Genomic DNA, 26,396 nt, shown 5'->3' on the forward strand with positions numbered 1-26,396 from the left:
TTATAGTAAATAAGACTAATCTCTAACCGTTTATAATTACAACAATTACTAATAACGTCAATCTATACTAATTATAAAAAGATAATATCCAGTCATATAACTACGTAGGATTTCGTGGATCTGATAAGTTTGTGAAGATGAGTTGACGTTTTGTCTCAAAATTGAGTTGTCTTGTTTAATGGTCGTTAAGATCACCAAGAATAGCAACACGTAGCACAGGACAGACGTGTAAAGGGCATTAAATTACCGAGAAAAAGACAACGGGCCAAAAATCCCAGGAAGAATAACTAAAAAGGTCTAAAATATTTTATTACCAGATTCTGAAAAGATAGATGTCTGTAGATAGGTCAAAAAATATATAATGGTCAGCTACAAAAAAAGTAAAATTAAATTTAACTAGTATATATTTTAACTTGTTTATATAAAATAATTTTTAAATGTAATAAAATTATTTTGGTAATTAATAAAATTACTTTTATAATTTTTTAAATAAAATTTGTAAATTATTTTATATAACACTACATTTAAAAGTACAAATTATAAAATAACCTAGACCAATAGAAGATAACTAAAGAGAACAAAAAAGTACCCTAATTGATGACTGATAATTGAAATCCCAACAAAATAGATAAGAAAAGATACTCCTCCCAAACAATTTTATGCAGTTATTGTTCAATTAATAATGATCATAAAAACTTATTTTTAATTTATATATACAGGGTGCTACAAATCTTGGTAAAAAGGATTTGATATTAGTTTAAAATAAATTGTGTTTAAATGTCCGAAACAAAAAAAAATATGTGTGGCATATCATTGTACTCAGGAGACCGAGTTCTTTCAATATCCGAAACAAAAAATGTAGGTCTGTATTTAAAAAAATTAAGTTGACCTCTGTATCTCACGAATTATCAGTTAATTTGAAAATTTAAAAATACTATCAGATACCCTAATAAAGTGGCTATGAGAATATGCAATTAGTTTTTTGATTTTCTAAAAAGTAACGACAGGAAAAAATAAAACTGATTTGCAAAAAATCTGTTTTTTTTTTTAAAAAACTCAGCAATCCTTGAAATTTTTACAACTTTTTTGATGGCGTCTTGATGAACATCCCAAAACGCAACTTTGCCCCAATTTAACCATCTTCGTATCTATTACGGTTTCCGAGATACCAATGCTCGTACCTCAAATTTGTAGCACCCAATACATAAACACGATATACTATTACAAAACGAATAAAAAATATAGATGTGTGGCAAATCAAATGAGCTAAATATATAGAGTTTTACGGCGTATATAATTATTTTATTACCGTTCTCGCGGCATTACAGTTATCCCTTCGAAAAACAAATATTCCCCCGGTCCGTGACGGTTGTTAATATTTTGTCGGGAAGTCGACAGGTCGGAAATACAGAGCCGGCAAAAGAAAAATAAAAAACACAGAAAGACTGGTCGTTTTCGAGCGGAGTTTACGGGATGCGGATATGCGTAAATGTCTCGTGCATCTGGCGGACAGATGAGCCTCGCACGTGCACCGCGTTGCACCAGAGACTTTTCTTCAAATTGAAGTCACCGACGATGGTCAAGACGTGACAAGAACAATAGAGGCTCCTAATGGGAAGGTCGAGGAGATGGCGTGGTTGTGATTGACAGAAATATTGAAGTAGAAGTATTGTGTACCGATAATAAATTGTAACCAACATGTTACAGCCATGCACCAGTTGAGAGAGAGAGAGATATGTGTTAAAGACGCATCGACTGTAGAGTCTTTAGCGCCACTTTATCCCATTATTTATATATTTATGTCTAAATTAAAAGTTCTCCGTAAATATTTATATATGTCGATGTCCTTTATATAATCCAACATAGCCGTGTTATTTTGGAAGGAAAGGGCTACCTCTGGGTTATCCACGATACCGTGTTGTCTTCGTTTTAACGCGTACTTTGGGCATTCAAAGATAATGTGTTTGACGGATATTGGAGATTACATATTTCACAAATGGGCTGGTTCTGTCCTTTAAAGAGGTGTTCATGGGTAAGTTTCGTGTGTCCTAAACGAATTCTAATGAGTACAACGAAATCTCTTCTAGGTAAGTTAACTACATTATTTTCAAAATAGTCCCTTTTGATTTCATGAAGCTTATTATCATTCATGTCTAAGTCCCATTCTAGTTGGATTATATTATCGATCATATGTTTGCCACAATTCTTTAGATCTTGCACGGAGAAAACGAGGTTGGTTTTATGAGGGTTGGAAGTTTTTGCAGCCAAGTAATCAGCTCTGTCATTGCCAGGAATTCCTATGTGGCTCGGAAGCCAAAGGAAAATGACGCTGTAGTGGTTGATATTGGCCTTCTGGAAGCATTTTGATTGCCATAACTAGTGGATGGTTGGAGTAGAAAGAGGAGATACTTGAAATGGAACTCAATGAATCGGTAGCCACGACCCATCTCTTATATCTGGAGGTCAATATATGTTGAATGGCCTTAAATATTGCTAAAAGCTCTGCTGAGATGCACCAGTTGAAAAAGTCTTTATAAACTCTCCGGCATATAATTCCGCCACACTAAAATTTTGACTAAGTTTAATGCTTTATAACTTTTGAATTTGTAATCCGATTTTTATGGTTATAGTATTAGTTTGTGGATAAATTTGATGGCATTAGTTTTTATTATTTTAATGGCTTATATATTTCAGTTATGAGGGGTTTATACCGGGATAAATCAAAACTTCGTTTTTTGCAATAAATTTGAAACACCCTGTGGAAAAAATGGGACGGGCATTTTGGATAAAAAACAGTTTCCTGTGATCTTAGATATGTATTCCTAACATTTCGTTTTTTGACTTATACTTTTATCTCTATTCTTTTATGAGCTACACATTTTTAAATAAAGTACTGATATTTTTACAATCTTGAATCTGTTGAAAATGGAGCTCTCAATGCCCACCGTTATATTGAGGATGTCCGAGAAGTTGTGGATCCATTTATTCCTTTCACTGGAAATCAGTTTATACTGATGCCTGATAATGCCAAGCCCCACGATGCGCGGGGTAACGAGTTAGAAGTTTGAGTAGTTAACCTGGATGAGGTTGGAATGGTCTCCTTGTAGTCTCGACCTCAATCCAATCGAACATTTGTATGATGAACTTAAAAGAGCTGTTCATCGTCATCACATTCCACCATAAACTTTACAATTTTAGAAGGGGTTTCTTTTAAAGGGGTTTCTTGATCTATAGCTTGATATTCATCCAGCTATATGTAGATCAAGAAAGAATAACTACCCTTATTCATTCGATAGGTACGTCGAAGACTGTTATTGCTGCGAGAGGTGGACATATACGCTATTAAAATTATTATAAAATTATTGTTTTTGTCAAGAAAAGAATCTCTGAAATCCATACTTTACTTAAAAATCTGTAGCTCATAAAAGAATAGAAATAATGGGATAATTTAAAAAATGAAATGTTAGAAATACATCTAAGAAAGTTTTTTTTATCCAAAATGCCCGTCTCATTAAAATCTTAATCATAATCATCAAACTTAGTCAATTTTTTAGGGTGCCGGTGAGTATAGTAAACTTAACAAGGGCATCCTTATGCTTTCAATCACAGCCTATTCGGGACCAGCTGGCCAACTTATGGTCTTTTATCACTGTTTTCAAAGATGGGAGTTATTATTACAGAAATTATTCAGAGTTCAGAAACAGAAAATCTTGTACAGATGTCAAGATTTATATTCTTCAAAACTCAAAAAACTGCTATACCATGCTTTCCTGAAAAGAATTTTGAGGTTTTCACCACTAGAAGAAAATTGACAAAAAATGGTTAACTTTTTAGAAGGTATGTTTTCCTCCCGTTGTTACAAGCCAAAAAATTATGACATTTAAACAGAACGTCAATGGTTTATAATAGATGCATCTGCTAAAAAAACAAAAGTGTTCTTGAATAGTTGTGTTTAGATATTTTGAACAGTTTTTTATTTGTTCTTTGTGTTTTTCTTGCTTCTGACGACGGCAGGATGAGAAATTAACGTTTCAGGGGGGATATCCTGAAACGTTAAGCATTTTTTGTCGATTTTCTTTCCAGTGGCGAAAAAACCAGAATTCTTTTCAAGAAATGAAACCGCCACAAAGGTATAGCCGTATATGTATACAGGGTGAGTTTCCTACGATGTTCTCTATGGGTATCTCGGAAACTACTGGAGATAGAAAGTCGGTTAAATGGGGAAAGAACTGCAGTTTTGTGGGATCATAAATATGCGCCTTTCAGATTTTTGAAAAAGTTCATGGCTTACTAGATATTTCGAAAAAAACAGATTTCGGCTATTTTGAAAATTGTCCCTAATTCCATTATAATCTGTTTTAGACAAAAAGTTTTCAGATAAAAATTGTAGATAATCACATTCTTAATGAGACTGTATCCTCCGTTTTTCTCTAAAGCCTGTCATTTTTGACATATGAGACAAACATATATTTTCTTAAATGGAAACCATAGTTGGCCATGATTTCATAAAAAGCGCCATTTTTTAAGCTTTTTGGCGATATAAGCGATAATATGTTTTCTTCGAAAAATTACTGAGTAGTAGCCAATTCTTATAATTTTTAAACAATTTCACTTAGTTAGCCATGGAAACAAGTTTAATCGTCTTTGCTCTCAGATATATGAAGCTGTTACATCCAAAATTTGTAAATTAAAATAAACAAAAATTGTAAATATGAATTTTTCAAATGAAGAAAAGCGTGTAGGATTATTGGTTCAACTTTTCTTGACCATAAATTTTCGAGGATACGTTGACCGGTGAATGTTACGTTTTTTAGAGAACGGTTTTCAAGACATGTTAGAAAAGTTAAATTTAGTTATAGCCAATTCTTATCTTTCTTGGCTAATCTTTGGCACTTAGATTGCATGGTATTCTTATTCTGTTATGATTTTTAACTTATAGAAAGTCGGAATATCTTATTAAACGGTTCAACATTACAACAATTACAATTTACATTACACATACTAAATCCTAAATCTTAAAAAAATAATATCACTACATACACTTTAAGTTATTTTAGAAAATGTTCAAAAAATCCGTCATTGTTTTGAGTTGCATCTTTTTAAAACTGAGAATTACTACCTATTTTCACAGAAGGACCAGTCGACTTAATTAAACTTCTCTCGTACCGCCACTTCAAGTGCCTCTCTTAATTCATAAGGTTTTTTGTAAACCTTTTTGTTAACCATATCGCCTAAAAAATCTAAAATGGATAGGCCAGGTGATCGAGGAGGCCCATGCAATTGGTCCACCTCTTTCTATCCCTGAGTCTACATAATTATGATATAAATAATGCTTAACATTTCTTTCATTATGGGGGGGGGGTCATAATGAAAGTCATGTTGAGTCAAGTCACCACTCTATTGATGCGCGAGTATCTACACGCTTTTCTTCATTTGAAAAATTCATATTTACAATTTTTGTTTATTTTAATTTACAAACTTTGGATGTGACAGCTTCACATTTATATATAGGAAACTCACCCTGTATATTATAATATCAAAATTTGCACATACAATCCATTAACAACAATTTTGAAATCGTCTTCAAATTACCAAAAGCTACTTAAATATTAACAATACACATTCAGCATGGTGTAAAAATACAAGCACATAAAATAAACAATCGGTTCGTTTTTCTATAGGTATGTAAGTTAACGCCAGCCTTTAAAAGCATTTTCTATTAGAAACCACTTTCAATGCATGTTTTATTACAGGATATCATTTGTCTGTTAAGTTTTACGTGTTAAGTGTACTCCGAAAGTGACAGTTTAAATTATTTTATATTAGAAGTCCCGCGAGAAGCCATTAACTGTTAATAAAATAATTAAGTCGATTAATTGGACGGGACTAGATTCATTAGCAAGCTGCTATTTTACCGAGATAGGATTTATCACTGCTGGCTAAACGTGTCAGTTATCTTTAAATTGCAGGTGTCACGTTACTATAGTATTAAGCTGCCATCAGGTAGGAGTGTTATCTCTTACTTTAATAGATTACGTACTTGTTCTGCACGGTGAGTATTCTTCGAATTTTTCGAAATAGGAATCAGCGACGAAGCACGTTCCTACGGGATCTCTTCGGTTCATCTCTTTGCTGTACCAGACGTATCTTGGAGCACAAGCCTGAAAAAGAAGTAAACATTATTTAGTTGTGTAAATGTGTATTTTTTATATTACTTAAAGTAAGAATAGGGAAACAATGGGGTAATGCGTGTAAGAGATCACAACAACCTGTTTGAAATTCTGTTGATCCAAATTTTGTTTGAGTTGAAGTCTATTAAAGCAAGTACCTACTATACCGTGCTGGCAACTGTTACTTTTGTGTCGGTATTTATATGTGTGGAAGTAAATCGCATAGGGATCTTATTAAGTCGGAGTAAGAGAAATGCGACAGTGTACTGTTGTGTTGTTGCCGGTACGTCTTTCCCTATCAAGTAAAGTAAAATTACGATCGCCAAACCGGTTATTTTTAAGACTTTTTTTCGAAAAGGTAACTAGACAAAATCATTAGATAGGTATGTTTCTGAGTATCTGAAATTAAATTATAAGGATATCGTTAGTGTATCCATTTTTATAACGAGAAAACGTCAGTAATCGCGATAATTTAAAAACTTAACTTTTTAACACATAACACGCCATAACTTAAGAACCACTAGGTATTGAAGCTTTTTTTTATTTTGAAGATCGGGTCATTTACAATATGTTTACATAAGAAATATTCGATAAGGTTGTTTTTTCCATTCTAAAATTTTAAACAACCCATTCATTTACTTTTAGTGCATAGCAGTTTTCAGTAATCGTGTAACTTTTTTATTTATAAAGATAAAAAGAAGAAAGTTTTTGAAAAAATACAATTAATTATTTCTAAGATTTCGAGATATCGATTTTTGAATTCAGAGTTCTAATAGCGCGACCACCGTCGAACATCAACTCAATTCCACTCACTTTCATCAAAAATGCAAGTGTTTCTAACTTGCACTTAAAAATTTTCACGTTATAGGGAATATTACAACGACTCGTTAATAAATACATAATTAAAGTATCACGAGACGTAATTAAATTGTGAAGCTGAACGCATGATGTACACCTTTTCCTAGAACCTTAAGTACTGACATTGGTACTGATTGGGTCAACCGGTCGACAAATCTGCTATATCCCCTTCCACGTCTCTAGCAATGTGCACAGTTTCTCGGTTTATTTCGTACGTTTGGCAATTTAATTTACTGTTCTCTCTTTGTTCAGTACATTATAAACGCATTGTACTCTTCTTACATACGGAAATCTCGACCCAAGATTAACCTTTGCCTTAGTATGGTGTTCCCTTATACCATGAGTAACTGACACATTGATAAGAATAGCTATATTGAACTGTAAATGTCGAATCACTAGAGCTAAGTAACTTCCCTACATCAAAATCCACAAACATAAATTCATTTATAGTTGAAAACCTGGAGAACACAACATAATAATAAGAAATGGGGTCTCCCGAGTAAAAGCCAACCTGGTTAAATGGGATATAAATCAGTATGAGGCCACCCAATGCGAACAGCCCATTGAGAATGTTGCCAAATGCAGAAACTGTCCTTATACTTGCAGTTATGGGAATTTACGGCTGCGGCTGGTAAGAAAAAATGCATTTAACGTAGCCCTGCATTGGGAGGGAATTAATCGTATAATTGACAGATGGCAACTTTCACTTTTAATTTAGAAAGATGTAGCGTTTTTTAAACCACTACCACTGCGAACGCTGCGTGGATAAGGTATTTCACTAGAGAGAAAATTAATCAGTAATAATTAACAAAAGATATATAGATATTGGGCGCCAGGCATGTACAGAAAAAGAAAACACAGTTGTATAATACTTAAAACTAATGACTATATTTATTCATGACGTTCTTTGCTGATACATGACATTGTAGAGTTCTAGTAAATATACAGTGGTTATATGTCAAAGAAAGTGGTGGTAAGAGTCGTACTAAATATCAATGAAAACAACTACGATAAAATACAGGACATGTAAAGTTTAAGAGAAAATATGAAATGTAGCATTACTTTAATTAATTTGATATATTCCATATGATGCTAAATCGAAGATGTTACAACCTGTAGATTCTAGAATCTATGTTTGATTATCCATCTATTAAAATAGTGCAATAATATCTATGAAAGTAATACCATTACAAGACGTAATGCAATGAAACCTAAGATCTAAATTATATTTTAAAGATTATATCGACAGGAATGTTCTTAACAATCTAACCACTGAACATAGTCTGTACGATATTACTTAAGATGTACGTTATTGTTTTAGACTGAAAATGTTTTAGATGTTAAATGTAAAACTAGAACTTAAATATACACTTAGCTGTTCTTTTATGTAACCTTGCTTCAAACAGTAGCAGCGTGAGGTGGTCTAGCATCTCTGTACTGTCTGTCGGCGATCCTGTTGGTCAAAACAACAAAAGGGGCCAGATTGAGGACACAATGAATCCTTACAGCCGTAGCTACTGACTAGGCTTAGAAATGGGAGTGAAGCAGCATGGGACTCAAGCTACATCCACGCTGTGGCACTTAGATGTAAGAAAAAATCGTTCTTACTGGGGACACTCGTCCACAGGACATCTGTACATAAGATAATGTCTGTACATAAGACACTACCCGTGCCTTGGAAATAGTCCGTACCTTGGACACAGTCCGTACCTTGGACACAGTCCGTACCTTGGACGCAGTCCGTACCTTGGACCCTAAAATATGAAACTCTTGTTTAAAACCAAACAAGGTCTAATAAACAAAATAAACCTACCTCGAAATACTTCCGAGGGCTCAATAAATAATAAACAACATGTCCTTTCTTCCATGTGACATTCTGGAGGACAAAAGAAAAGGGACGCCAACGTGCCAGCAAAACACAAATACAAGTTGGGACATCCGTAACTCTACCCTAAAAATATTCAATAATAATATCGAACCTATAAAAGGTAATAACTCATCTTTACCTGTAGCCTCGAAATAGCAGCTGATTCAAATTATACAGCAAGACTTAAATAATCACCATTTCCAAAAGCTGGGATACAACAGAGCGTCAAAACAAAGTGAGGTTAAGCCCGGAGACAGATGACAGAAGCGATGTTGACAGCGCCTCCTCAGAGCAATAACAGGGTTGTGTCGAACGGTAACAGGGTTGGCGACTAGGGAACGTAAAAATTACGCGTCAAATAAATTATCCGGCCTGAACGAGAGGGAATCCGGTGATGATAGGCCAGACATCATATATTATATATAAAAAAACATGTAACGAACTAAAAACGTTACAAAGAGATACTAAATAGTCAAATAATTTAGCTACAAATTGGTTAAAAAGTCATCAAAATCGGTCCACTAGAACACAAAATATATAAAACTTTAAAATACATGAAAATTTTAAGGTGCCCGTTTTTCGAGCCGGTGAGTGTAGTAGTGTAATCGGATTTTTGCTCTAATTCAGTAAGACAATTAGCGAAGAGTTGGCAACACTGGGCAACAGCGTTATCCCAAAAATCACCATCGAAATAAAATTTATGTGTTGTAAAGTTTAAAGATCGGCGAAAATCACCTCGTAAGGTCGGAAAATTCATCTGGATGAATCAGTGCGAGGTGCGATAACTGACTTTTGCGAGCTATAAAGGGGTTACGCGTCGACGGGACAGAACGAATCCGTTCGTCGTTATTTTGGGGCCGGTCGTGGATCCAAAAATAGAGCGGCGACATCCGAAACCGTGGAGGACAGGGCTCGGGAAATCGGTAGCGGGAAACGCACATACGCCAACGTCGCCGCCCGAAACGATTTTCACTATATATTATTCGATCAGTTTCGGATGTTTTGGACCGGCCGGATGATTTAATGCCGTTAAATATAGATGGCAGTTCGAGATGAGGCGATGGCACGAATAGAATCCGTTTTAGATTGCACCAGGTTGAAAATGGATCAAAATGAATTACTATATCAGAAAGGTTTTATAATTTAATCGTATAGATTCAACATTCGACTTATCTCTTGAAACAAAATTGATTTTAATTGGTCATCATACAAAGAATAATTATTATGAAGATTATTCTTTGTATGATGCAGATTATTAAAAAACTATAGATAAATATAAATAAGGTTGTTATAATGGATGAAAATGACTGTTACAATAAAATCAATCAACTTAATCGATATAAGGTCCCTACACGAAAATAATCCTTTGTCAAAGATGGTAGTAAATGCTACAAAAAAAATAAACCAATTCGATTGCTCCACGAAGGACTTGCTCCAGAGGAAGCAAAAGCGAAAACACTCCTCCGAAAAGGGGAGAGTAAAGAAACCAAGAAACGGCCTGACTCATCTCCATCAAAGGGCAAGAGAGGGAACGAGAACCTCTCACCTCTCACCTCTTCTCCGGCAGGGAGAGAAAAAAGCCAGGATGGAAAGTCGTCCAACACCGGGAGGCAAGCAGGGACGTATCACCAGCTTTGCCACTATTGCTGGACAAGTGAACATGGCGGTGCTGCCAAAAGATTTCCCAGAGGCTGCTCTGACCACCGACCAGTAAACGTCTTTAGAAGAAATGGACCAAGTAGTAGCGATCGGATCGCAACACAACGATCTACAAAATGTCGGCTGCGTTTTGCGGGGATACACTTTCGGGTGGACATGATGCTCATAGATCGTGTATTTCAAGAATCGGCGAATTGGTTGGTGAAAATCGCACCTAAACTTAAAAATTGGCAAGGGCTGGAACTGGTTGCAGTGAAGGGAGAAAACATCTCTAAAGGAGCGGCCATCACGGTCTTTCTGCCGAGGAGTAAGGGGAAAGACACCAATTCGAGGGAGGAGGGTCATGGTCAGGTCCTCAAAATAGGAATTGACCTCAAATGCAAGGAGGCAATACAGGCAAAGAGGAACATATCCTCTATTATAGATACGGGACAACACCGGTATCAGGTCTAAGGAGAGACCAAGTTAAAGGGTGGAGAAAATGGAGACAGATCCTCCACCTCACGGGTACCTCAGCCGGAGGCAAGATCCTCGACTGTGAAGGGCACGGAGGGCCAAACTCCAACCGTGGAAGGGTGTGTACCTTCGGAGGAAGAACATCTGTTGTCAGATGAGGATGGGAAATACCCTGACCCCTCTACAACAGGGGTATGATGGGTTATAGACTGTGTGATGAGTTATAACTCAAGGAAGGGGGACACAATAGATCTTTAAAATTTCAGTATCAGTTTTAATCATCTGCTGATGATGCAGTGTTAACGGAATTGTATTTTGGTATATTGTGGTGAATTAGTGATTTATTTTGCTGTTGCAACACGAAAGGTTCCAACCTCAATCTGTCCTCATACAAAAAAAAATGATCATGAAACTTTTTGATTATATTAAAAATGAAAACAAAATTCTTTTATCTTCACTATAGTCCATTTTTCAGATAATTTATAATAGGATAACCGAGTGGATAACCTCCAATTAGAAAAACTGTAAAGTGGCTTTATATTGAATAACTCTGATCCCACCGATTACAAATATATTGGCTTGTTCCTGGCTTAAGGTATTTCTAGTGTGAATCCGTTAGGTTAAGAAGTCATTTTTTTGGCGTGAAAAGAACATTTTGTGTTCGTGGAAGAACGCTGGTTGTATTCGCGAGCCAGTTAATTCATTTCTTTTGTTGCACACATTTCTTTCAGACCTGCGAACAGCCAAAATAGAAACCGTTGTAGGTTGCATAGGTTGAAAATGGATCAAAGAGGAATATTTATAGAGAAAATAAAAAGTATTTTGGTTAGAGTAGGTGTTTTAATGCCGTTAAAAATAGATGGGATTTCAAGCTGGTATGGATGTGTAGACGTAACAGTTGTTTAAGCTAGTGTTTCTTGTGGAAGACTCTAACATACGGAATATCCAGTTTCTTCAAGCATTGATTTGCCCGCTACCCTGCCCTATCATTAATCCAACACTCCATTTTGAAAGAAATTAGGTCTATTGTGGTATACTATTATGTTTTTTTGGCTTTGAAAATTATGTTCATCCCCTGGTGGTGGATGTACACAAAGTTTAATGGAGAATAAGTTGGGTTTGGAAGCTTCGATGTTACAACAGCAGAAACAAAAGAATAGTCCAAAAAATACACTAAAACACTTTACTTTTAGCATTGGACGCGTGTTTCACTAACCATGATGTCTTGATAAAAATTATTTATTTAACTCATTAAAATTAAACCTTAAAATATTCCTTTCAAGATGCAGAAGCCCTTTGCAAAATTTTCAGAAACCTTGAAAAGTGCCTTAGGGCTTTATGTAAAGATCGATTAAGATTAAAACTCGTTATAACCCTGCACGCGCTGTTCAATGTCCGTAATTTTTCATTAAACATTTCTATTTTAAACAGACTAACGAGCAAACAGTTGTGCGTAGTGTTTGCATAGTTCGATTACCTAATTTCATTCACATTATTACGAGAGTATATAAAATTAGTTTGGCACCGAAAAACAAAAAAACTTAAAAGCTATAAAGTTCACGTGCAGTTAAATACTGTTAAAACACATTACCTGTAGATATACATGTACAGGGTGTCCCATTTTGGTTGAAATCATACGGTATCTCCGTTATTAGTGAAGATAGAAGGGTGCGGTTTGCACAAACCTGTCTCACTTTTTTGTCAAACGGAAGAGGCCGTAAACAAAATTTTCATAGCCCTCTTCGTTTCCGAGCTACAGGGTCTTTTTGAAAGTTTTGCAATTTGGGACACCTCCTGTATCTCAGTTATTGTTAAAGTTATCGAGAAGGTGAAAACTGTTTATTGTAGAACTTTTTACGTAGAATACAGTGGCGTAGTCTGTTTTTCTACCAAAAAAAATATTTTTGAAAATATGAACTAAAGTTATGTTTTTTTAAATGGAACACCCTGTATATTTATAAATCATATGATCTGTCTTGCCCTAAGCTTCTCAAAAATATATATCACTCTATATTTATTTTCACTATTTACTGCAATATTTAAAAGTTTTTATTAAAAGATCATATTTATTAGTAGGCCGTGATTGATAATAAAAGAAACTAAAGAATTATTAAAAGTATACTGCTCTCTGTCTCTTGTTTTATTTTCGGAGCCGCTAATAAATTCTTTATATATTAGGGAAACTTAACTCTCTACCGCTATTTGTAAATCTTGGAATACGTGTATGCGTAAGAATAATCTATCGTATCGGAAATTTTAGATATTCCTTTAGCTAATTTACGTGAAATATACTTTCAGCAAGATGGGGAACATTCCCCCTCATAACTATGGAAATATTAGAATACTGTTAAATTATTATTTTTCAAATCAATGAATTGGAACCAATGAACACATATTGATAGCCTCCTCGATTCCCGGATTTCGACGTTCTCGATTTCTGATTTTGGGGATTTTTGAAATACGAAATATATCGTGGGCTCTACAACAATGGAAACCAACAATCGAACACCTGAAAAATGCTTTAATAATTCAAGATTTAGATATTTGCAAACCCATCCCGTTATAAAAAAAAGAAAAATATATTCACAGTTTCAGTGGTAACAGTTATTTCAAAAGTAAAATATATCAATCCCAACTAAATTTAAATATGTGTATGACTATTTTAGTAAATACCATTTTGATTTTTGTTATTTATCACGGCCTATACGTGAAAATAAATATAGAGTGATATATATATTTTTGAGAAGCTCATAGCAAGACAGATCATATGATTTATAAATATACAGGGTCTTCCATTTGAAAAAAACATAACTTTAGTTCATATTTTCAAAAATATTTTTTTCGTAGAAAAACAGACTACGTCACTGTATTCTACGTAAAAAGTTCTACAATAAGAATTTTTCGCCTTCTCGATACCTTTAACAATAACAGAGATACAGGGGATGTCCCAAATTGCAAAATTTTCGAAAAGACCCTGTAGCTCAGAAATGAAGAGGGCTATGAAAATTTTGTTTGCAGCATCTTCCGTTTGACGAAAAAGTGGTACAGGTTTGTGCAAACCGCACCCTTGTATCTTAACTAATAACGGAGATACCCTATGATTTCAACCAAAATGGGACACACTGTACATCATTTCAAAAAATATGTTTTACACAAAATTATTCAATACCTTTATATTTACAGCATAAAAATTGTAATTTAACTTTTTATGCCAAGTGCTTGTTTGTTTGTTTTTCTGAGTTCGATAGGAGTAAAATAATAGTTATTTTTTATACAAGACGATAAAATAGTATTTTATCGGGATTTTGACGGAAAAGATGATACGAGCAATGAAATCGCGAGTGATTTAATTTCGGGTGGCGATAATGCAATTTTATCGTCGTGTGTACAACAATATTTTTTTCCATAGCGATTTACGTTTTAAAAAATATTTAGAAATTATTATTTCAAGGAATTTATTACGAGTAGAAAAAATGTTGTGCTGGGTTGGCGTTGGTTTCTATGTAATTTGACAAATAAATAAAGCTGTCTCTTTAGTTGTCAGTTTTGAGTCAATATTTTTTAATTCTCTTTCGTGTCGATTGCTGATTAAATTGGAGCCAGAAATGGCTCAAAACGAAATAAGTAAATTACCAACAGATATTCAGGCTGAGGCGACAAACGCCATATCCAAACCAATTCCATTTAAATCCCGAATAACTTATGAAAAGAAATACAAAAATTTTCAAAAATGGAGGCAATTAAAAAACATGCAAGAAGAAATAAAGTTTTTAACCTATCCTCGCTGTTAAAGTATCATTTAATCCACTCTTGCGGTTAAAGTATTATTTTATCTACTATTTTTGATAGATATAGGTAAGGCAATTTTAACAGTAAGTTACACTAAGAGATGCACATCGTCTAAGCTACCTGTCAACCTAATTTATAAAAAAATATGGTATCTAACGCGGGAGTGTCTTCATTGTCTCATCCTTAAATTGTCTACAGAAGTCCAAACTTCACGCAGAATGGACACCCTGATTAAGAAGTGGGCAATAAATTTTAATTATTAGAACATTTGGCAGTTGTAATGCTATACCAGTGCTGCTAATGATTAAATAATGTTATTAATGATGTAGCTCCAAGTTTGCCATAATAGGAGTTACAAATATAAACAATAAAAAAATATTTTGGCGTTTTAAAACACAAAATAAAGATTATTATAATAAATTATAATGGATTTTTTAAAAACAAGTTGTTAAATTAAGTTATCGTTGATGGCGATATTTACATCGCTTTTAGTTTTTAATAACATGCCTATAAATCAGGCATAAAAGGTATCAGGCGTTAAATGTGGTATGTAATCAGGCGGAGCAGTGATTAATTTTTATTTAAAATGGTAATATTTCTTACTTCGACAAGCCGCGTTGCCAGATTAAATCAAGGTAAGGTTGGAGTATTTTTTTAACTGTATGTGTGAAAAACTACCAAGCTGTAAAACCGTAAATACTTTTAAAAAGATATATGGCAGGCAAGCATGCAAAAACGATAAATTTCTCGTAGAGATTGTTTAAAAACAGGAAACCGTTTAATCTGGAGAGAGTAAATGATAAAAGGCCTTAATTTGAAAGAATTTTATCTGCGTTATGTAACATGCTAAGTTATTAGATTATTTTTAAAATGTCTTTCTTTCTAAGCTACAATAAATAATAATAAAAAAAAATTAAAGTATTTGTAGCTTACTAATTCTCTCTATTTTTAATTCCTTCGGACCTTTCAATACCGGATAATTTTTTGTAATAATGTTATTATCCAAATAAAATGATAGAATCCTTATTAGACACTCAAATATTATGTGGCTAGGCTGTAAGTCAAGAATTAATTTTTATTTAATCTGTGGCAATCGTTTTTTTAATAATAAAAAATACACACTTTTTTTATATACGTTAACATATTCTTATTTTAATTGAATACTTTAATGTATAACAATAATTATTAATTTCTTTAACTTTTTCTGGGTAGGAAAAACTTGCAATTGTGTGGCTAATCAAAAGGACGAGATTCAGTTAAAGAGGAAGCGACTTTATATTTTTATTGTTAATCTTGTGAATTGATACCCCGTATATTTTGAAGGATACCTATTTAGAATAAACCATATATCTGAAATCTAGTCTGGATCCAATGTTTCTCTTTATTTCGTATAGATCTGGAATGAAACCGATAGACAGCAAAATTCTTTTCTTAATCATCTCAGCAAAATGACTCCATTAAATTTATGATGACAATGACTTTTTGGATATTCTTGTCAGTAGAAACGATGGATCTAAGAGAACCTCTGTATATAGAAAACCGACACACACTGGATGATATTAGCAAACTCTATAATATACAGGGTTGTTCACCACATACGACACGGAGTATTGTAGCTAAACGATTAGATTTTTACAAATTGTAAGTTTTGGGTTCGTTGAAGGTCTATTAGAGCTACAATTTAAAAATATTTTTACAAGATACAGAGTGTCCCAAATAAGTAAAAAATATTATAGTTAAACAAGTTATTGCCGTTTATAGCTAGTAATTATTTAAAATAAATTTTTGGACACTCTGTATAAGGTAGTAAAATTTTTATTATTGCAACACAATATTTGATCAATAAATAATCTTCAGTAAATATTTGGTATTAAAAACTTTGATACCCTGGGAGAAATAAAGCCTTAAATTTTTTTCTCCAATTTCATAAAATTGAGAATATTTCAAAAACGGTAAGGTTTAAGTGTGATAAACCTTAATCAAATTTACCTTTATTTCAATCGTAGAATCCAAAAATAGAATAATATACAGGGTGTTCCATTTAAAAAAATACAACTATAGTATTTTTTTACTTATTTGGGACACTCTGTATCTTGTAAAAATATTTTTAAATTGTAGCTCTAATAGACCTTCAACGAACTCAAAACTTACAATTTGTAAAAATCTAATCGTTTAGCTACAATACTCCGTGTCGTATGTGGTGAACAGCCCTGTAGACTTTGGTATTAGTAGATGGTTTTCAGTCGAACCATTTTGAAGCTACTAAAATAGGAATAGTCAAAACATTATATCGAGCAAACATTATAACATTATAAGGCAACGTAATGTCTCTTGCTGAAATGGTTACTCCTTCGGATATTGGTTGGTTATCTTCGGTTATGGTTACTGGAGAATTCCTTCGTTCGGCTGCTTCAGCTTGAGGAAGATGCTCTCTCTACCTCTTGGCGATTCCATATATCAGCATAGCATTAAAACTGTTTTTAAGTCTAAAACAACACTAGAAGAAGCATATTAATAAAAACAAGATCGAAAACATCGAAACAAGCGAAATAGTGCATCTACCAGGTACATTGTGAGTACGGTGTGAGTCGTCTTGAAGCAACAAAATATCCTTTAAATGTACGACTTAAAGAGTACATAAACATACGTTAAGAGATGAAACAATAAACAACTAAAAAGGTACAAGGATATTTTTGACAAAAACTTAAAGGGGATTAACATGCAGAATGAGTGGGAAAAGAAGCAGCTCACAATCGAACTCAATGGAGAAGAGTTGTAAACTCAGTTAACAGCGACAACCAAAAAGTAAAGAGGCAACAAAGCATGAGATTTTTGAATGTCTGGATTGCGGTAGACAGATAAGATTACGTATCGGGCTTTTCAGTCACAGCAAAGCTCATGAAAGAAAACGCCTTGCGTGACCATCTTCTGATGCGTGTCGAATACTCGTCAGCGAGTAATGGCAGTATAAAACGTATCAATGCTGGCGTCTTCAGTAGACAACACCATACTTCTCTGCACTCAGATCCGTCATAGGTAAATACCTTGCTCTATGTAAGATCAGTTGTTTTAGGATAGAGATTAGTCGCAATTTAATAACAGCCTGAACTAACTGAAACGTTGTGTAAAATTTAAAAATTAAACACAATGCCAATCCAAGAAGATATTTTATTTCATAATTTATCATCAGAGGGTCTACCAGATTACAGTTGGAACTTTTGGTGTTACAACAGCAAAATCAAACACTAATTCACCACAACGCACAAAACACTTTACTTTTGCATTGAACAAACTGAGTTTTAATCATCTGCTGATGATGCTACCAAGGCTAGCGAAACGCGCGTCCAATGCAAAAGTTAAGTGTTTAGATGTATTGTGGTGAATTAGTGTTTTATTTTTCTGCCTACCCAGTTCAAACATTACTATATAAATGTTCAATATTTAGTTAATTTAGTTTTAAAAACCTGCAGATGATGCTAAATGTTTTTTAAGTTTTAGTGAAACTGGCGTTTAGAGCTAAGCATAAAGTTCGTTAAGTAATTTGTTATATTAATATTAACCAAAAGTGGCGCCAAAGTGTAACAGTCAAATTTCCTCGCTACGACCTCTGTGTGCTGGCTCATAAATTATCGCAAATAACTATTATTTTTGCATCATGTTTACTATAATTTTATTGTTAACTATTATTTTATTTAGTATTTTACCATTATGCAACCGAATATACCCCGCGATATTATCCAAGCTACAGCTCAACTACCTCTACACTCCATAAGCTCAACAATATTGTCACTGGAAACGGCCGACCATCTTTGAGCATCACCTCCGTCACTTGTCACTGTCAGATCAAATAAGATGTTTTTGGATTTATTTATCCTTTGTTTTGGTTATTGAAATTTTATAATTATCAGATAAAATTTCGTAGTTAAATTGGTTATTTTTGATGTGGATCGCAGTGTGCAATTCGTTCTTTTAATTGTGGAATTTCTGAGTTTAGTTCGTTCATTGACCGGATATGGAATATGGCTGAGGAGAAAACATCATTTTTTATTTATGGCTTTTTGTGAGTTGGACTAGTCAAGATATATCTATAGTTCTCTATCTATATCCTGGAGGGAGATTTCCGGTTGAAATCTGATTTTGTGAAGGAAATCGAATCCTCCAATTTCCGTAAGGGATTAAATAGCCAAATTTTTCCGACCGATATCCCGATTCCACGTGCCCAAGAAGTCCCCGAATAGTTCCAAGGTATGCTATAATTCTTCTGCCTATTCTAAGTCAATGCTCAACTGATTTTTGTTCATATTGTTGAGTGGTTTTCGACTTTTCTACGCCCACGTGGTGTAGAAAGATTAGTTGAGTGTTATCTTTCTTAAGTCTTATTTGGTTTTTCGTAATTGTAGAGCAAGAATACCGATCCAGACCGTAGTACAGAACAGTCCAGAATTCCATCCGTTCCTGTTGCCCGTGTGTAGAGTTACCCGTTGGACATCATAAACCCTCGTTGAGGTAAAGTTCAGATTTGATTAGTCCTTCTTTATTACCTGTATTAACTCCTACACGTTGTGCTAGTCCTTGTTCTATAATTGAGGCTCTTTTCTAAGACAACCAATATGATTTAGGGTTTTTTATGTTCATCATTTGAAACACCTGCCATGCATCTGTACCTCTGCTGACATCCGTGGGCTCCAGTGACATCACATCGAGCTGCTGTACACCGTCGTAGCCACCCATAGCTATACACCGTAGCTCAGCCGGAGGAACTTCCGAGTAATTTCAAGCCTTAGAGTAAGACTGTTTAGATTTAGTTTGATATTTGTAATCTACCCAGGATTTTGTACTTAGTTTAAGTAAGGGGGATTATGACGTCATACTTTTAGTTTTATTGATTTAAATTTCATTTCACTTTACATCTATTTTCATTTACCTTCAATTACATTTCACTCATTTCTTTTCTTTATATAATAACTTTTTATATATCCTATTTAACTTTTTAATATTTCAATATATTGCTTAAATATTTTTAGTAGTATTATTTACAGTCTAGTCTCATAGTTAAGTTAGGGTCACTTAACTACAAGTAGTTATAGAATATTTGAAGTTCATGATAGTTGCACTCAACAGTTCGAGGTTAGTGTTGAAGTCTACTTAATAGTTACATCTTTATTGCCGAGTTCATAGAGTATAATCTCGTGGTGCCCTTTTATTAATATCTTTGAACCCCGACCACCCGGCTGTTAAAATTAAAAAGCTAGTGGCCTCTGTGCAACTCATTACCGATTAAGTAAACTTGTGTTTTATTGAACTTCAAATTAGAAAGGGCGTGGCAAAAGAAACCATTTTTTAAGATATTTTGTTTCTTGAAATCATTATATTTAGGAAAAAAATATATATAAATTTAATTAAATCAGACAATAATTAAATATTTTTTAGCTGTCACTGTCTAAAATTCCTCTTTCACACTAAACGGTACATCTAATATTTCCAACATCGATCCTTTAACACGTTCTGTATAATAAATACCCAATCATTAATTTTTGCCGCCAAACTCGACATGCATAGGAGATTGTTCCGAGGCAGGAAATTACTTAATCTGGAAACGCACAAACGATAAGTGATGTTAATTTAAAGTTAATTTTTTTCGGTAATAAATTAGGTTTTATAGCTGGCTCGGTCTCTTGGCCGCACTTCACAGGAATTATATTGACCTTTTGGCCGTAAAATGAGCCTTCAAAGTTACGACGAGCCCCGTCGGATGAATGGAACTGAGATAAGGATAATTTCTGTCGATAAGTTTACAATTATCTTCGCTCTTATCCTCTTCGTGTATTGTTTTCTGTCGTTATTTGATATTCTTGTGGCGAGTTATTTATAAGCATCATTATTGACGAAAAAAAGCGAGAGGTTATAAAATGACAATAGAAGAGGTTGTTATAATAAAAGGAGTGATAAGGCAGTGTAATAACAGCGGTAACTGTGATTTAATTTACATATTTGATTGTAAGAAAATAATTCTAGAAATACGCTGTCCGAAGAATTTCTCAGAATTATAAAAAAATTCTATGAAGTGGAGAAAATAAATGGTTTTAATTCTTCTTCTTATTTGAGATCTAGTCGATCTGTTAGTATTAAAGTTGTCTCTGTAGGAATTCTTGGGAGATGGGCTACCAACTGTCTTTCCATCTTTTTGGAGGTTTTCCCGGCTGTCTCTTATCCATGGGTTTCCCTTCAAGAGCTATGCGTGGTAGCCTGTTTCCTTCCATGCGTTTTACGTGTGCGAACCATTGTCTTTTTCTTTGCCTACCCCATCTCACTACGGCCTGTAATCTACATTGTTGCCTGATATTTGTTCCAGTCTTCCCCATTATTAGGTTCTTCATTTCAGTGACTCTTAACACGCTTTTGGTTTTGTTTGTTTCCTCTCAGATTTCTATGCCATATGTCATTACTGGTCTGATGCAGGTCTTATAAATTTTAATTTTGCTGTCTGTTCCCATGGAAGGGGTTTGTCCACACTATTTGCCTCAAACATTCTGACATGGCCGTTGCTTTGTTTATTTGGCTTCACAAGTGTTTCTCTGGATCATGGTAGATATCTAAACTGTGGTACTTGCTCAATAATTTTGTTTTCTACTACCAGTTCCAAGCCGCTCATGAGGTAGTGTACTCGGCACGTTTTTAACGGAGTTTTTTAATTATTTTATTCTGGTTATTGATTTCTGTTGATATTTTCTTTCGAAATCCACTTCAACATTCATGTCTTCTTCGACTTCTTGTTCTCCTTCTTCTTCTTCTTCGTGCATGTTCATAAATTTTTCAAATGAATGTGTGTCAGCTATCTCTTCAGTGGCATCACATGAATCCTCGTCACCATTATTTATATCAACATTCGAGCAAGACTGGTCTAGGCAATTAGTACACGCTGATGAACAAAGTAATCTTACTTTTCTGCTATCCACATTTAGCACTACTGTTTGGCGGATCTGAAGCTACGGAAGGAATGCGAGAAAAAAAAATTGACATTGCCACGTTTATCTATAAAATTGCAAAATTGCCAGACATGAACTATAAATTTAATATATTTTTATTATATATAATGTGTTTAGCATATATTCTGACGTATATTACTAAGGAATTTTAACGTAGTTCATATTGTTCGATATGGTTTATTTAATAACTTATTTCTTTCATTCTGTATAATCTGCTTATTATGAAAGTTGAAGATTTTTCAATCGATATCATTTGCAACCGGCATCGCCGCCTATTCAATGAACATGATTGGCGAAGTACGTCACAGGATTTGTTACCACGCGGTTGCCATGGCTTTTACGCCTTTCCTATTCGCTTGCTTTATCCCCAACTTCACGGTCTCTTCTGAAAAGAGTAGGAATATTGAATACTATTGAAATATCCAGTGGCGGTGTCATTTTTTTGATCATTATTACTTTATTTCATTATTTTATACCGGTTATCCTAAACTTTATTCCTATATTTTTAGTATATTTGATAGTTAAGTTGTGTTTTATTGTTTTGTTATCTTGTTATAATGTTTTTCGTTCGTAGTTTTTAATTATTAATATCAAGTTTGATCGTATATTTGTGTTTTAAAACGAATAAATTTGTTAAGGGTAAGACGCTACATAGTCAGACAAGAGAAATAATAGCTAATTTATATAGGTAAGTTAATAATAACGTGGATGAAATCTCATTTGGTGTATTTCCTTGTGTTCATAATAGGGTTTGCGATGAAGAAGCTACAGAGAGTTCGCTTGAGTTGCCGCTTAAACGTAAACTTGAGCGGATATTTCTTTATACCGGAGTTAGCGTATCGGCTATAAAAAAATTCACACAGAAGATAAAAAAAAGGCTGAAAACTAACCCCGATAAAATGATATCCTCTCTGGAAAGAAACGACCACGTGAGACTGCTGTCGAAAAGCTCAACGACTTTTTCGAAGTGGTCAGGAATTTGATAAATAGATTTTATCTCGAATTCAAACTCGTCCCCACAATTAGAAAGCTTTTGCAAAAATTGCAGGAAGAATCGAATTTTCCTTTTGCAGGGAAACGCTTAGGGGGTTATTAAAATCAAATTAATTTTTTTGGCGTAAATGTCAAAATAACAGATAAATATTAATGGAGCGGCCCATTATATTGCAGAGAGAGATATAAATATATACGCGAAATTCGAAAATATAGCCAAGTATTATCTATAAATATCTTTTCTATTTGGATGAAACATAGGGGTAGACAATGACCTAACCTTTAAAAACTGCTGGCGGAGCAGTGTTGCCAGATATACCATTGAAATGATAAATAATAACTATACCATTTTTTCTTCCTTGATACCTGCAAAAAATTTGAGTATACCATTTTCCATTTTTCTACCATTTTTTGAAGACGTTACCATTTTTCTACCATTTTTTTAGAATACCAGCGATCTACATTTTTTAAACTTTTTAATGCAAACCAATCTAGTTTTCCACATCTACTAAAAATATGAAGTAATATCTCTATTAGGCTATCTCATATCTCTATTATTTTTTATAGGTATTATTTTTTGAAAAAGTTTTACCTATTTTATTCTAAGTCTATGGTTTTACTCTATATTTTCAGAGCCAAATATGTAGATTATTAATGTTGAATTATTAATAATTTTATGTTACCTATCTATTTAAAATGTTCCTATTACCTTATTATTATATTAATTATACCTATTTCTTTTATTATTATTTTGCATAAATAAAATGTTAAAAAAAACTTAAATGCCTTGCGCAAGAGTTCAAAACTGATGTGACAACCAACAGCTACGATGTTTTCAAACCAAATTGAGGTTCGTTTGGTTTTTGGGGTTAATCCACGGTTAATCATAGTATCAAAATTATAAAAATATTAAGATCCTCTTTAAAAGTAAAAATACCATTTTTTTTCAGTCAAATACCATTTTTTTAAATACTCGATACCACTTTTTATTTTTTCCATCTGGCAACACTGTGGCGGAGCGATACCATATCTGGTGTAATAGGCAATATTGGATCTACTGGTGAGTAAAATTATGTTTTGTTTACGCTTCCAAAGTTAACTATTTTCAAGATTTTTTGCTGGAAATAGTTATATCTAAAATTATGTATTATAGAAAAAAATATAGTTAGTACAAATATATAAATAGATATACCTCAAGACTCAGTCTTGATCATCTGCTGATAGCAGACATGGTTAGCGAAACATGAGTCCAGTGTAAAATTAAAAGTGTTTTGGTGTATTGTACTGATTTAGTGTTTTATTTTGCTGTGTAACACTAAAGGTTCCAACCCCCAGCTGTAATTATTTCTTCTATTATATTAACAACACAATAATAAGATGATTCAAAATATTTAAGTGGAGCTTTAATAAAAAAGCTTTAGTGTTTATCTGCTAACTCAACAGTAACGATTCAAACTGCATAAAGTTGTTTGAAAAAAATTATTAATCTGAGTATTATATTTATGATACACATTATTTTCATATAACACCGTACGCCCATGCCTATTTTATGAATGAAATTGGGCGTGTTTTGTTTACAACTGCGTTCCCCTGCCGATACCCCGTAGCTACAGATCCGTTGGTCACACTATACAGCCTTTTTGTATAGTTGCTGAAATTTCTATTAAGGAGTTTTTCCGGAGCAGGTAATAGTGAAGTTTGAATTGGTTCCAAAGTATTATCAATTAATTTCCAACCCCAGTCTTCTGGGTTCAATTGATTACATAGCCGGTAGACTCGATACAAGTGTTGCTGAGCTGCTGAGCTGAGGCGGATGTCGGAGGATAGTTAAATTTAAAGAAACAAAAAAAAACAGAAAAAATGCAGTGGTTCTCAAAATTTAGGAAAAAATGATAATAAATACAGAAAGTCAGTATTTTCAATTAAAATAACTCGTCTATTTTGGTTCTTACTTGAAAAACGGCATAGAGAAAATATATTTCTGTTATCGAGATCTACCAGCAATAAAAATATTTGCGCTTTTAAGACTCAGCCTATATATTGCACCGAAATTTCTAAAAAATGCCAAAACAAAAGCTTTATTCATCATAAGAGCATATTCCATATGGTCATGGTCTCATCACTAAGTATCTGTGTTGTTTACAGTTATTTAATGTTCTTGTGGTGACATGTTTATTAGCATTAATGAACCGTGTCTATACATTTTAATGACATGGAAATTGATATAAAAAAGTCATAAAATAAGATCATTATATAAAAAAGAAAATAGTAAGAAGCAAGATACGTTTTTAATAATATTATTAGCCATAATTAATTTGTAGATATATAAAACAATGTAAAAAAATAAAACTAAGATACTAAAAATGATGTACAATGAAATTAATGATTTGGAAAAGATTACCTACCTTTATAAATATAAGAATTTAATCAAGAAACATATAAAAATATTTACTGTTCCATGGATATAAAATATGTTTAAAATCAATTTGTTGAGTTATTGAACATAAAATAATATTACGTTTAAATATATATTGTTAGATATTTAATAGCTGAAAACACAAATTCCATTTTTTATTGTGCAACATAACAATATATTGTTTAAAAATAAATATTGTGCAATGAGCAAATCAAATCCATGCCATGCAGTAGTGCATGTTATACTGGTATTTTTATACATAATATTATTGAAATTTAATTTTATGTTAGTATGTAAGTTGCTTGATTCACAATATATAAACTTTTTAATGAATAAAGAATAATAATTTCAAAAAATCATATATGGGTAGTTCGCCACTGCAAGAAAGTCTACAAAATAAAATAGTTATTTTTTTTAAACGCTTCTGTGTTAATCCAAACGAAAACTATTTGTCAGAAGTTAGGTTACAGATATACAAATTTGCCTAACGAATAAAAAAATGCTTAACGTTTCGGGAAGTTTATCTCTTTCCGTCGTTGGAAGCAAAAAAATACAAAGAAATGTTCTCAAAAAAACTTTAGTTTTTTGAGAACACTTTAGTTTTTTAAAACAGATACGTCTACAAAAACCGTTGACGTTCTGTTAAAATGACATGATATCAAGTTAAACTTCAAAATTAACAATTACTACTTGGTAACAATTACTTAATAAGGTAAAACCAAAAAGCCCCAAACTCTCTGTATGATTATTTTTAATTTTTACGTATGTTATGTTTATTTATGTTACGTTCTTTAAAATCAAAGAAGCAATTGCCATACATTACTAACATCTACAGATGCATAGGCAATACATTTATTTTTATTAGATTGTATTAAAAAAGTTTTTTTTTCTTTTAGAGGCTATCGCTTCTTTCATTATAATTTTGGCGTTATTAAAATTTATTCTGTGTCCTGTATCCCATGAATGCTGACAAATCTTAGATTTGTGAAAATCTCCCTTTCTTAAATAATCTTTATGTTCTTTAATTCGAACATTTAAAGGTCTAGATGTTTCACCAATATAAAATTTATCGCATTCACATGGTATTTTGTATATTGCATTTTTTATTTGTTGTTCTGTATTCATTGGTTTAGTATGTGATAAAATGGATCTAAGTGTATTTTGTGTTTTGAAAAAATAAAATAATAATTTCATATACACTA

General features: G+C 33.2%; 1 protein-coding gene across 1 annotated transcript in view; it reads right to left on the minus strand.

The window, feature by feature from the left end:
* LOC115878279 (integrin alpha-PS2) overlaps positions 1-26,396 on the minus strand; it is a 250,658-nt gene that overhangs the window by 133,096 nt on the left and 91,166 nt on the right. The window contains exon 4 of the mRNA XM_030894733.1: positions 6,041-6,161. Coding sequence (XP_030750593.1) covers positions 6,041-6,161 — 121 coding nt within the window. The remainder of the gene's footprint in view (positions 1-6,040; positions 6,162-26,396) is intronic.

This window comes from Sitophilus oryzae, unplaced genomic scaffold (assembly GCF_002938485.1).
Source record: "Sitophilus oryzae breed Bouriz unplaced genomic scaffold, Soryzae_2.0 scaffold_1507_pilon_pilon, whole genome shotgun sequence".
Taxonomy (NCBI): domain Eukaryota; kingdom Metazoa; phylum Arthropoda; class Insecta; order Coleoptera; family Curculionidae; genus Sitophilus; species Sitophilus oryzae.